The 13,921-nt window shown below is 41.6% G+C and overlaps 1 protein-coding gene across 2 annotated transcripts in view; it reads left to right on the top strand.

Annotated features, from left to right (window-relative positions):
* The window catches only part of DUS2 (dihydrouridine synthase 2), a 291,549-nt gene extending 281,540 nt beyond the window's left edge, over positions 1–10,009 (top strand). For both annotated transcript variants that reach the window (XM_073550793.1, XM_073550792.1), the window contains one exon: positions 9,713–10,009. In XM_073550793.1, coding sequence (XP_073406894.1) covers positions 9,713–9,932 — 220 coding nt within the window. In that variant the 3' untranslated portion in view covers positions 9,933–10,009. The remainder of the gene's footprint in view (positions 1–9,712) is intronic.
* Positions 10,010–13,921: the final 3,912 nt, after the last annotated feature.

The raw sequence follows: 13,921 nt of genomic DNA, 5'->3' as shown, positions 1-13,921 counted from the left end.
GTTTTTTAGCAAGCTCTATGCGGGCTTTCATATGTCTGGCACTGAGGAGAGGCTTCCGTCAGGCCACTCTACTATAAAGGCCTGACTTGTGGAGGGCTGCAGTGATAGTTGACTTTGTGGAACTTTCTCCCATATTCTTAATGTATCTGTGGAGCTCAGCCACAGTGATCTTGGGGTTCTTCTTTACCTCTCTCACCAAGGCTCTTCTCCCACAATTGCTCAATTTGGCTGGACGGCCAGGTCTAGGAAGCTTCTGGTGGTCCCAAACTACTTCAATTTAAGGATTATGGAGGCCACTGTGCTCTTAAGAACCTTGAGTACTGCAGAAATTATTTTGTAACCTTGGCCAGATGTGTGCCTTGCCACAATTCTGTCTGTGAGCTCCTTGGCCAGTTCCTTTTTGACCTCATGATTCTCATTTGGTCTGACATGTACTGTGAGCTGTGAGGTCTTATATAGACAGGTGTGTACCTTTTTACAAATCAAATTCTATCAGTTTAATTAAACACAGCTGGACTCCAATGAAGGATAGAACCATCTCAACGAGGACCAGAATGAAATGGATAGCTTGTTACTTGAATATGAGTGTATGAGCAAAGGGTCTGAATACTTATGACCATGTGATATTTCAGTTTTTCTTTTTTAATAAATTTATAAAAATGTCCACATTTTTGTTATTTTCGGTCAAGATGCGGTGCAGAGTGTACATTAATGAGAAAAAAATGAACTTTTTTGGATTTTCCAAATGGCTGCCATGAAACAAAGAGTGAAAAATTGAAAGGGGTCTGAATACTTTCTGTACCCACGGTATATTTTGGGATATCATATATGGGTCTGAACACTTCCAGGGAGATTGGCTATGGGAGACCGTAGTCACTGTTTAAAGTCGAGGACCGATTTTAAACTCCAATTAACTTTACATGGCAACGAGTACATAGCACTATTTGAAGTCAACTATTCATCGTAGATTAAAAATTCATGGTTGACATAACATTGTGATTTAACCGCTTAACGACCGCCAATTTCCCTTTTAACAGTGGTAGTTAAGGGTACTTAAACCACAGCTCCGTCAATTAACGGCGCTGTGGAAAAAGTGTATAGCGCCCCCCAGAGACAGATTTTCTCCAGGGTCTCGGCAGCCGGGGGTAGCCGAGACCCCAGAGAACATGATTTGGGCGGTTTTTACTAACACCGCTTTTGCGATCGCCGTTATTAACCGTAGAACAGCGACCGCAAAAAAAGCCACGATTTTGCTTTCACTTTCTCTCTCCTCTGATGTAATCGCACATCAGAGGAGAGAGAAATGGGGTCCCCAATCCCCCCGGTACCTCCTGGTGGTCCTCGGGCCCTCCTGCCTCCTCCAGGGGGCGCCGCCATCTTGGTCCAGGAAAAAAATGGTGGGCGCATGCTCAGTGCGCCCGCCGAATCTGCCAGCCGGCAGATTCCATTCATTCATTCTTTCATTCATTCATTCAATGTACATTTTGATCAATGTGATAGGGTTTATCACAGTGATCAAAATAAAAAAAAAATAGTAAATAACCCACCCCTTATCACCCGCTTAGTTAGGGAAATATAATGAAATAAAGAAAATATATTTATTTTCATTTTTCCATTAGGGTTAGAATTAGGGGTGTGTTGGGGATAGGGTTGGAGCTAGAATTGAGGGTTTCCACTATTTAGGCACATCAGGTGGTCTCCAAACGCGACATGGCGCCACCATTGATTCCAGCCAATTTTGCGTTCAAAAAGTCAAATGGTGCTCCATCCCTTCCAAGGCCAGACGTGTGCCCAAACTGTTTACCCCAACATATTGGAGCATCAGCGTACTCATGACAAATTGCACACCAACTTTGAGGGTCTAATTTCTCTTGTTACCCTTGGGAAAATAAAAAAAATTGGGGGCTAAAAAAAATCACTTATGTGGAAAAAAAGATTTTTTTATTTTCACGGCTCTGCGTTATAAACTTCTGTGAAGCACTTGGGGGTTCAAAGTGCTCACCGCACATCTAGATATGCTCCTTTGGGGGTCTAGTTTCCAAAATGGGTTCACTTGTGGGGGGTTTCTACTGTTTAGGCACATCAGTTGCTCTGCAAATGCAATATGACGCCCGCAGAACATTGCATCAAAGTCTGCATTCTAAAATGGCACTCCTTCCCTTCCGAGCGAGATCCGTTAAAGTGTTCCAGAGTTATAACCTCATAAAGTGACAGTGGTCAGAATTGTAAAAATTGGCCTGGTCATTAAGCTGCAAAATAGCTGTTACTAAGGGGTTAAACAGTGATTACTTTTCTGGTAATGCAATTTAACCCCTTCCTGACCAATGACACAGCGTATGCGTCATGAAAGTCGGTGCCAATCCGACCAATGACGCATATGTTGTGTCATGAGTTTAAAGCCCCCCTGCGTGTCGGGTGACCGGGGTCAATGAAAGGTCACGACCCGCAGATATAGGGGGCTTTGTACTTCCACATGGGGCGTGGCTTCGCCCCCTCTTGGCTACGATCGCTGTGATTGGCTGTTAAAAGTGAAACAGCCAATCAGAGCGTTAGTAATATTTCATCAATAAAATTTGATGAAATATTACTATCCAGCCATGGCCAATGCTGCAGTAGCATCGGACATGGCTGGAGACCGTGATCCGACCCCCCCCACCACCACCACCGACTGACGGCGGCGATGTGCCGCCGCCACCTACTGACGGCGGCGATCGGTAGGCGCCACAATAATCTGCTCCCCCTCCGCTTCCCCCTGCCTTCCGATCGCCCCCTATAACCCCCCGGTACCTCATGAGTCCTGGTACCTCCCGAATTCATAGAATCATAGAATCATAGAATCGTAGAGTTGGAAGGGACCTCCTGGGCCATCTGGTCCAACCCCCTGCTCAAAGCAGGATTCGCTAAATCATCCCAGTCAGATGTCTGTCCAGCCTCTGTTTGAAGACTTCCATTGAAGGAGAACTCACCACTTCTCGTGGCAGCCTGTTCCACTCATTGATCACTCTAACTGTCAAAAAGTTTTTTCTAATATCTAATCTGTGTCTCTTCCCATTCAGTTTCATCCCATTGCTTCTAGTCTTTCCTTGTGCAAATGAGAATAAAGTTGATCCTTCTACAATGTGACAGCCCTTTAGATATTTGTAGACAGCTATTAAGTCTCCTATCAGTCTTCTCTTTTGCAAACTAAACATTCCCAAATCCTGCAACCTTTCCTCATAAGACAGGGTTTGCAGACCGGTCACCATTCTGGTCGCTCTTTTCTGAACTTGCTCCAGTTTGTTGATGTCTTTTTTAAAATGTGGTGCCCAAAACTGGACACAATATTCCAGATGAGGTCTGACCAAAGAGGAGTAGAGGGAAATAATGACTTCACGTGATCTAGACTGTATGCTTCTGTTAATACATCCTAGAATTGCATTTGCCTTTTTTGCTGCTGCATCACACTGTTGACTCATATTCAGTCTGTGATCTATTAGTATACCCAAGTCTTTTTCACATGTGCTGTCACTTAGCCCTATTCCTCCCATTCTATATATGCTTTTTTCATTTTTATTGCCCAGATGTAGTACTTTGCATTTCTCCCTGTTAAAAACCATTCTGTTAGTTGCTGCCCACTTCTCCAGTTTATTTAAATCTTTTTGAATCCTCTCTCTCTCTTCTCTAGTATTAGCTATCCCTCCTAGCTTTGTGTCATCAGCAAATTTAATCAGTTTACCCTCAATTCCTTCATCTAAATCGTTGATAAAGATGTTGAACAATACAGGGCCCAGGACAGAGCCCTGTGGTACCCCACTTGAGACATTCTTCCAACTGGATGTACAGCCATTTACGACCACTCTTTGGGTCCGATCACTAAGCCAGTTATGAATCCACCTAACAGTTGCCTTGTCCATTCCATACTTAGTCATTTTTTCAATAAGGATTGTATGAGAGACTTTGTCAAATGCTTTGCTGAAGTCAAGATATACTATATCTACAGCATTTCCTTGATCCACCCAATCAGTGATACCGTCATAGAAGGAAATTAAGTTAGTCTGACATGACTTATTAGTTAGAAACCCATGCTGACTCTGTTTAATCACTTCATTCTTATCCAGGTATTGACATACATGTTGTTTAATAATTTGTTCAAAGATCTTTCCTGGTATAGAAGTCAGACTCACCGGCCTATAGTTGCCTGGGTCCACCTTCTTCCCCTTTTTGAAGATAGGAACAACATTTGCTCTTCTCCAGTCTTCTGGCACTTCTCCTGTTCTCCAAGAATTTTCAAAGATTATGGAGAGGGGTTCAAAAATTTCTTCTGCTATCTCCTTCAGTACTCTGGGGTGTAATTCATCTGGACCTGGAGACTTGAATTCATTTAGGTTAGCTAAGTGTTTCCTCACTATCTTTCTGTTTATAGATATCCTGGATTCTTCTATTCCCTTAATAGGACAGTGAATAACAGTTGATGTTGCATTTCCTTTCTGAGAGAAAACAGATGCAAAATAGGAATTTAAAAGTTCAGCCTTCTCAACATCCTGTCTTACCATTTCATCATTTTCATCCTGTAAAAATCCTATAGCATCTTTGACTTTTCTTTTACTTTTGACATATCCCCAAAATCCTTTATTATTGCTTTTGACATCTCTTGCAAGCCTCAGTTCATTTTCAGCTTTAGATAATCTGATTTGTGCCCTGCAGGTTCTGCAGACAGCATTATATTCTTCTTTAGATATGCCTCCCTCTTTCCATTTTATAAACATTTTTTTCTTCCTTTTTAGCATGTGCTTAAGTTCTGTGTTCATCCATCCTGGTTTCCTTAAATGCTTCCTATTCTTCCCTCTTTTCGGAATTGTTAACAACTGTGCTTTGAGAATTTCATTTTTCAAGATTTCCCATCCTTCCTGGACATTTTTGTCTTTAAGGATATCCAGCCATTGGATCCCTCCAATTCTCTTTCTGAATCCCTTAAAATCTGCCTTTCTGAAATCTAACCTTGACGTCTGAGTCTTCACAGGTCTTCCACCTCTAGTAATCCAAAATTCTAAAATAGCATGGTCGCTACCTCCTAGGGTCCCAGCCACTTTTACCTCCTCAACCATTTCCTCCCTGTTTATAAGGATTAGATCCAAGGTAGCAGTTCCCCTTGTTTTCTCCTTTACCTTTTAGAAGATAAAGTTGTCAGCAAGAGAGGATAAGAATTTCCTTGACCTGTTAGTTTTGCCTGAGAGAGATTCCCAACAAATGTCTGGATAGTTGAAATCTCCCATGACAACTATGTCATATTTTTTGGAGAACTTGGCCATCTGATGCATAAAGAGTTCATCTATATATTCGGCTTGCACAGGCGGCCTGTAGTAAACGCCTACAATGGTGTCCTTTCCATTGTTCTGTCCTTGTATTCTTACCCAAACAGTTTCCACAGAACTCCCAGTCTCTGAAGCTTCAATCTCTGTGCAGATATACGCATTTCGAACATACAATGCGACACCCCCTCCTCGTTTATCAAGTCTGTTTCTTGCAAATAAGTTGTATCCTTCTAGTCTTGTATTCCAATCATGTGTATTGTCCCACCAAGTTTCAGTGATTCCAATTACATCATATTTCTCTTCCTGTGTTAGTAGTTCCAATTCTCCTTGTTTGTTGCCCATGCTTTGTGCATTAGTATAGAAACATTTTAGTTTGTGATTGGTTTCTCTTTCTCCAATATTTTTATTAATTAGATTCTTTCGTCTTTGTTCTTCCTTTCCACTTCTAATAGCAGAGTTCCTAATAGCATTTGTCAGGTGTATGGCTTTTTCTGGTCTTTTGCTTCCCTTCCCATGTTGTTCTAGTTTAAAGCTCTCCTTACAAGTGTAGCAAGGCGACTTCCAAATACATGCTTTCCAGTCTTCATAAGGTGCACCCCATCTCTAGCAAGTAGTCCATCGTATAAGTAGTTCACTCCGTGATCCAGAAATCCAAATCCAAATTCCCGCCGTCTTCTCTCCATGGGCGCTGCCATCTTACAAAATGCGCAGTGCGCCGGCGAATCTGCCAGCCGGCGAATCTGCCAGCCGGCGGATTCATTCATTTTACAGGTACACTTTGATCACTGTGATAAACTATCACAGTGATCAAAATACAAAAAAAAGTAAATAAAGCCCCCCTTTATCACCCCCCTAGCTAGTGACATATAATAAAATAAAGAAAATATATTTATTTTTATTTTTCAGTTAGGGTTAGAATTAGGGTTAGGGTTGCGGTTAGGGTTGCAATTAGGGTTGGGGTTAGGGTTGCAATTAGGGTTAGGGTTGCAATTAGGGTTAGGGTTGCGGTTAGGGTTGGGATTAGGGTTAGGGCTTGGATTAGGGTTAGGGTTGGAATTAGGGTTAAGATTAGTGTTAGGGGTGTGTTGAGGTTGGGATTAGGGTTAGGCTTGTGGTTAGGGTTATGGTTGGGATTAGGGTTAGCGGTGTGTTGGGGTTAGGGTTGAGTTAGAATTGAGAGGGTTTCCACTATTTAGGCACACCAGGGGGTCTACAAACGTGACATGGCGCCACCATTGATTACAGCCAATTTTGCGTCCAAAAAGTCAAACAGTGCTCCCTCCTTTCCGAGCCCCGACATGTATCCAAACAGTGGTTTACCCCAACATATGAGGTATCCGCATACTCAGGAAAAATTGCACAACAACTGTGGGGGTCTAATTCTCCTGATACCCTTGGGAAAATAAAAAATTGGGGGCTAAAAAATGATATTTGTGGAAAAAAAATGATTTTTTATTTTCACGGCTCTGCATTATAAACTTCTGTGAAGCACTTGGTGGTTCAAAGAGCTCACCACACATCTAGATAAACTTCTTAGGGGGTCTAGTTTCCAAAATGGTGTCACTTGTGGGGGGTTTCCACTGTTTAGGCACATCATGGGCTCTGCAAATGCAGCATGGTGTCCGATCTTAATTTCAGCCAATTCTGTGTTGAAAAAGTCAAACTGTGCTTTTTCCCTTCTGAGCTCTACCGTGCACCCAAACAGGTTTACCCCCAAATATGGGATATCAGCCTACTCAGAATAAATTGCACAACAACTTTTGGGGTCCAATTCCTTTTGATACCCTTGGTAAAATAAAAAATTGGGAGCAAAAAGATCATTTTTGTGAAAAAAATGATTTTTTATTTTTACAGTTCTACGTTATAAACTTCTGTGAAGCACTTGGGGGTTCAAAGTGCTCACCACACATATAGATAAGCTACTTGGGGGGTCTAGTTTCCAAAATGGGGTCACTTGTGGGGGGTTTCCGCTGTTTAGGCACATCAGAGGCTCTGCAAATGTAACTTGACGCCCACAGACCATTCCATCAGAACGTCACTACTTCCCTTCCGAGCCCCGATGTGTGCCCAGACAGTGGTTCCCCCCCACACATGGGATACCAGCGTACTCAGGACAAACTGGGCAACAAATTTTTTTCGTCCAATTTCTCCTGTTACATTTGTAAAAATAAAAAATTGCGGGCTAAAAAATCATTTTTTGAGGAAAAAAAAATTTTTTATTTTCACGGCTCTGTTATAAATTTCTGTGAAGCACTTTGGGGTTCAAAGTGCTCACCACACATCTAGATAAGTTCCTTAGGGGGTCTAGTTTCCAAAATGGTGTCACTTGTGGGGGGTTTCCACTGTTTAGGCACATCAGGGGTTCTGCAAACGTTACGTGTCCGATCTCAATTCCAGCCAATTCTGCGTTGAAAAAGTCAAACGGTGCTCTTTCCCTTCCAAGCTCTACCGTGCACCCAAACAGAGGTTTAACCTCACATATGGGGTATCAGCATACTCAGGACCAATTGTACAACAACTTTTGGGGTCCAATTCCTCTTGCTACCCTTGGTAAAATAAAAAAAAAATGGGAGCAAAAGGATCATTTTTGTGAAAAAAAAAAATCATTTTTTATTTTTACGGCTCTACGTTATAAACTTCTGTGAAGCACTTGGGGGTTCAAAGTGCTCACCACACATCTAGATAAGTTCCTTGGGGGGTCTAGTTTCCAAAATGGGGTCACTTGTGGGGGGTTTCTACTGTTTAGGCACGTCAGGGGCTCTGCAAACGTAACCTGACGCCCGCAGACCATTCCATCAAGTCGACATTTCAAAACGTCACTACTTCCGTTCCGAGCCCTGACGTGGGCCCAAACAGTGATTCCTCCCCACATATGGGGTACAAGCGTACTCATGACAAACTGGACAACAATTTTTAGGGTCCAATTTTTCCTGTTACTCTTGTGAAAATAAAAAATTGCAGGCTAAAAAAATCATATTTTGAGGGAAAAAAATGAATTTTTATTTTCACGGCTCGGCGTTATAAACTTCTGTGAAGCCCTTGGGGATTCAAAGTGCTCACCACACATCTAGATAAGTTCCTTGGGGGGGTCTAGTTTCCAAAATTGGGTCACTTGTGGGGGTACTCCATTGTTTAGGCATACAGTGGCTCTCCAAACACGACATGGTGTCCGCTAACGATTGGAGCTAATTTTCCATTCAAAAGTCAAATGGCGCTCCTTCCCTTCCGGGCCCTGCCGTGCGCCCAAACAGTGGTTTATAACCACATATGAGGTATCGGTGTACTCAGGAGAAATTGCCCAACAAATTTTAGGATCCATTTTGTCCCGTTACCCATGTGAAAATGAAGAAATTGAGGCTAAAATAAAATTTTTGTGAAAAACAAGTACTTTTTTTTTTTTTACGGATCAATTTGTGAAGCACCTGAGGGTTCAAAGTGCTAACTTTGTATCCAGATAAGTTCCTTGGGGGTCTAGTTTCCAAAATGGGGTCACTTGTGGGGGAGCTCCAATGTTTAGGCTCACAGGGGCTCTCCAAATGCGACATGGCAACCGCTAACGATTGGAGCTAATTTTCCATTCAAAAAGTCAAATCGTGGTCCTTCCCTTCCACGCCCTGCCGTGCGCCCAAACAGTGGTTTATGACCACATATGAGGTATCGGTGTACTCGGGAGAAATTGCCCAACAAATTTTAGGATCCATTTTATCCTGTTGCCCATGTGAAAATGAAAAAATTGATGCTAAAAAAAAAATTTTGTTGGAAAAATTAAAATGTCCATTTTTTTCCTTCCACGTTGCTTTAGTTCCTGTGAAGCACCTGAAGGGTTAATAATCTTCTAGAATGTAGTTTTGAGTAGCTTGAGGGGTGCATTTTTAGGATGGTGTCACTTTTGTGTATTTTCTGCCATATAGACCCCTCAAAGTGACTTCAAATGTGAGGTGGTCCCTAAAAAAAAATGGTTTTGTAAATTTTATTGTAAAAATGAGAAATCTCTGGTCAACGTTTAACCCTTATAACTTCCTAACAAAAAAATTTTGTTTCCAAAATTGTGCTAATGTAAAGTAGACATGTGGGAAATGTTATTTATTAACTATTTTGTGTCACATAACTCTGGTTTAACAGAATAAAAATTCAAAATTTGAAAATTGCAAAATTTGCGAAATTTTTGCCAAATTTCCGTTTTTTTCACAAATGCAAAAATTATCAACCTAAATTTACCACTACCATGAAGCCCAATATGTCACAAAAAACAATCTCAGAATCGCTAGGATGCGTTGAATCATTCCTGAGTAATAACCTCATAAAGGGACACTGGTCAGAATTGCAAAAAATGGCCTGGTCATTAATGTCAAGATAGGCTTGGTCATGAAGGGGTTAAAGTAATTGGTGCATTTTCAAACCTTTTCCTTTTCTACTTTCAGGGACAAGTCAAAGAAGTTAGCAGAACAGGCTGCAGCCATTGTATGTCTTCGAACATTAGGACTTCCAGAAGGAAAACTTGGGGAGAAAGAAAGTGATTTTATTCGGAAAAGAAAAAGAGCAATCCCAGATGAAAGTGTTGACATGACAGACTCTCAAGATGGAGAACAGCTTAAGAAAAGACTCCATAGCAATGAGAATTTTGATGACTCTGAAGTTTAGCAGCATATTTGTCAACGTATCTCGATTGTGACTGCACATTTTAGTTTCAATAAATTTTTATTTAGAAACGTATTAAACCAAGTCCAAGTTATGAACTCCCATGCAAGGGAGTGTAAAGTAACAATCATTCAATAAACTTCAAATAATATAAGGAAAGACAGGACATAGACAGGAGTAGGGAAAGGCACATTGGATTTAATTATACGATATCCAATAATCTATAATGGTATCATCAATTACCAATCCAGGGCGTTTAAAGCGGTTATGCAACCCACTATTGTAGGATCATATATGAATCCTGTCCCAGGCCGTGATCAGTTCTCAATTGGCTATGGAGAGAGCCTCAGTGCCTGATCCAGTCAAGTATCTGAGTGAAGCTCCATACAGGGATGCCAAAGTCTGAAGAAAGAATAATTAATAATTTCTATAGCGCCGACATATTCCGCAGCACTTTACAATGCCACGTGTTGGTTCTAGTTGCTTCTATTCTTTCATATAACATAATGTTGTTCATCTTCTCTTCCACCATAGATATTGACAGTGAGGGCGACTTCCACTTTGCCGCAATGTGGATTTTAGAGGCCAGTAGTTCACTAGTTTCTGAAAGCTTTTTGGAAGCGAGGAAGGCCTGGTTCCCAGTAAAAGGGTAGAAGGTTCCAGAACAACCAGTCCACCATACATCTGTGCTATCACAGATGTATGGTGGACTGGTTGAAGAGGGGACCAGGGGAAGAGTCTTGAGGAGATCATCTGCATATTCCCAGTGCCTTCTGGGATAAGTGAAGAGTCTCCGCGAGCTCAACGATCACTGGGTTTTGGCTGTTGCAGCTGAAAAGAGGAAATCGGAAAACCAGGGGAAGAGTCTTGAGGAGATCATCTGCATATTCCCAGTGCCTTCTGGGATAAGTGAAGAGTCTCCGCGAGCTCAACGATCACTGGGTTTTGGCTGTTGCAGCTGAAAAGAGGAAATCGGAAAACCAGGGTAAGAGTCTTGAGGAGATCATCTGCATATTCCCAGTGCCTTCTGGGATAAGTGAAGAGTCTCCGCGAGCTCAACGATCACTGGGTTTTGGCTGTTGCAGCTGAAAAGAGGAAATCGGAAAGCCGCGCGCCGAATTTTGGCTCATCTTTCATCGTTTTTAAGAAATCTCAATATGGAAGAGGCCAGGAGCCATTTAGTGAGCTGCATTTCTTGCTACATGTTCACAGACTTACCAGTGGAAAAGCCAAACTTCACATGCCACAAATGCAAGCTTGTGTCCCTGTTGGAGGAAAAGTTGCAAAGTCTCGATCTCTTCGATTAGCTACGTTGAAGATTAGCTACGTTGAAGATCATTAAGGAAGGCGAAGAGTTCTTGGACAGAGCAGAATTATCTCTTCATGTTACAGAAAGAGAAGAAATTCGAAGTGCACCTGAAGAAACAGAGGAATGGAGACATGTGACCCAGAGAAGCAGAAGGATCAGGAGGCAGTCAGCACCCATACTCCTCAGAAACCAGTACCAGGCTCTCACACAGGAAACCAATGAAGAAATACATCAGGATAAGACTTTGCCCACAAACAGCAACCTTGTACGCCTTCAGAGTCCTCCTGGATGGAGAAAGAAAAATGTTGTGAAGAAGAAACGGAGAGTGGTGGTCATGGGGGATTCCCTGTTGAGAGGAACAGAGGCCGCTATCTGCAGACCGGATATAACTTCAAGAGAAATGTGCTGTCTTCCAGGTGCAAAAATTAAAGATGTGTCTGACAGGATATCAGGACTCTTCAGATCTACAGATGACTACCCATTCCTGCTACTACATGTGGGGACAAATGACACCGCAAGAAACGACCTGGAAACCATCTGCAGAGACTTTGAAGACTTAGGCAAGAAAGTGAAAGAACTGGGAGCGCAGGTGGTCTTCTCTTCCATCCTCCCAGTGGATGGCCATGGAACAAGGAGGTGGAATAAGATTCTGCAGGTGAACAACTGGCTACGTCGATGGTGCCGTCAGCAACGATTTGGATTTCTGGATCACGGAGTGAGGTACCTTTACGATGGACTACTTGCTAGAGATGGGGTGCACCTTACGAAGACTGGAAAACGTATTTGTAAGTCATCTTGCTACACTTTTAAGGAGAGCTTTAAACTAGAACAACATGGGAAGGGAAGCAAAAGACTAGAAAAAGCCATACACCTGACAAATGCTATTGAGAACTCTGCTATTAGAAGTGGAAAGGAAGAACAGGAAGAACAAAGACAAAAGAATCTAATTAATAAAAATATTGGAGATAGAGAAACCAATCACAAACTAAAATGTTTCTATACTAATGCACAAAGCATGGGCAACAAACAAGGAGAATTGGAACTACTAACGCAGGAAAAGAAATATGATGTCATTGAAATCACTGAAACTTGGTGGGACAATACACATGATTGGAATACAAGAGTAGAAGGATACAACTTATTTGCAAGAAACAGACTTGATAAACGAGGAGGAGGTGTCGCATTGTATGTTAGAAACGCGTATATCTGCACAGAGATTGAAGCTTCAGAGACTGGGAGTTCTGTGGAAACTGTTTGGGTAAGAATACAAGGACAGAACAATGGAAAGGACACCATTGTAGGCATTTACTACAGGCCACCTGTGCAAGCTGAAGATATGGATGAACTCTTTATGCATCAAATGGCCAAGTTCTCCCAAAAATATGACATAGTTGTCATGGGAGATTTCAACTATCCAGACATTTGTTGGGAATCTCTCTCAGGCAAAACTAACAGGTCAAGTAAATTCTTATCCTCTCTTGCTGACAACTTTATCTTCCAAAAGGTACGGGAGAAAACAAGGGGAACTGCTACCTTGGATCTAATCCTTATAAACAGGGAGGAAATGGTTGAGGAGGTAAAAGTGGTTGGGACCCTAGGAGGTAGCGACCATGCTATTTTAGAATTTTGGATAACTAGAGGAGGAAGACCTGTGAAGACTCAGACGTCAAGGTTAGATTTCAGAAAGGCAGATTTTAAGGGATTCAGAAAGAGAATTGGAGGGATCCAAAGGCTGGATATCCTTAAAGACAAAAATGTCCAGGAAGGATGGGAAATCTTGAAAAATGAAATTCTCAAAGCACAGTTGTTAACAATTCCGAAAAGAGGGAAGAATAGGAAGCATTTAAGGAAGCCAGGATGGATGAACACAGAACTTAAGCACATGCTAAAAAGGAAGAAAAAAATGTTTATAAAATGGAAAGAGGGAGGCATATCTAAAGAAGAATATAATGCTGTCTGTAGAACCTGCAGGGCACAAATCAGATTATCTAAAGCTGACAATGAATTGAGGCTTGCAAGAGATGTCAAAAGCAATAATAAAGGATTTTGGGGATATGTCAAAAGTAAAAGAAAAGTCAAAGATGCTATAGGATTTTTACAGGATGAAAATGATGAAATGGTAAGACAGGATGTTGAGAAGGCCGAACTTTTAAATTCCTATTTTGCATCTGTTTTCTCTCAGAAAGGAAATGTGACATCAACTGTTCTTCACTGTCCTATTAAGGGAATAGAAGAATCCAGGATATCTATAAACAGAAAGATAGTGAGGAAACACTTAGCTAACCTAAATGAATTCAAGTCTCCAGGTCCAGATGAATTACACCCCAGAGTACTGAAGGAGATAGCAGAAGAAATTTTTGAACCCCTCTCCATAATATTTGAAAATTCTTGGAGAACAGGAGAAGTCCCAGAAGACTGGAGAAGAGCAAATGTTCCTATCTTCAAAAAGGGGAAGAAGGTGGACCCAGGCAACTATAGGCCGGTGAGTCTGACTTCTATACCAGGAAAGATCTTTGAACAAATTATTAAACAACATGTATGTCAGTACCTGGATAAGAATGAAGTGATTAAACAGAGTCAGCATGGGTTTGTAACTAATAAGTCATGTCAGACTAACTTAATTTCCTTCTATGACGGAATCACTGATTGGGTGGATCAAGGAAATGCTGTAGATATAGTATAT

Source organism: Dendrobates tinctorius, unplaced genomic scaffold (genome assembly GCF_039654945.1).
Source record: "Dendrobates tinctorius isolate UK_male_01 unplaced genomic scaffold, ASM3965494v1 ptg000170l, whole genome shotgun sequence".
Classification (NCBI taxonomy): Eukaryota; Metazoa; Chordata; class Amphibia; order Anura; family Dendrobatidae; genus Dendrobates; species Dendrobates tinctorius.
The sequence above is the reverse complement of the archived record's forward strand: the minus strand, read 5'-3'. Positions and strand labels throughout refer to the sequence as shown.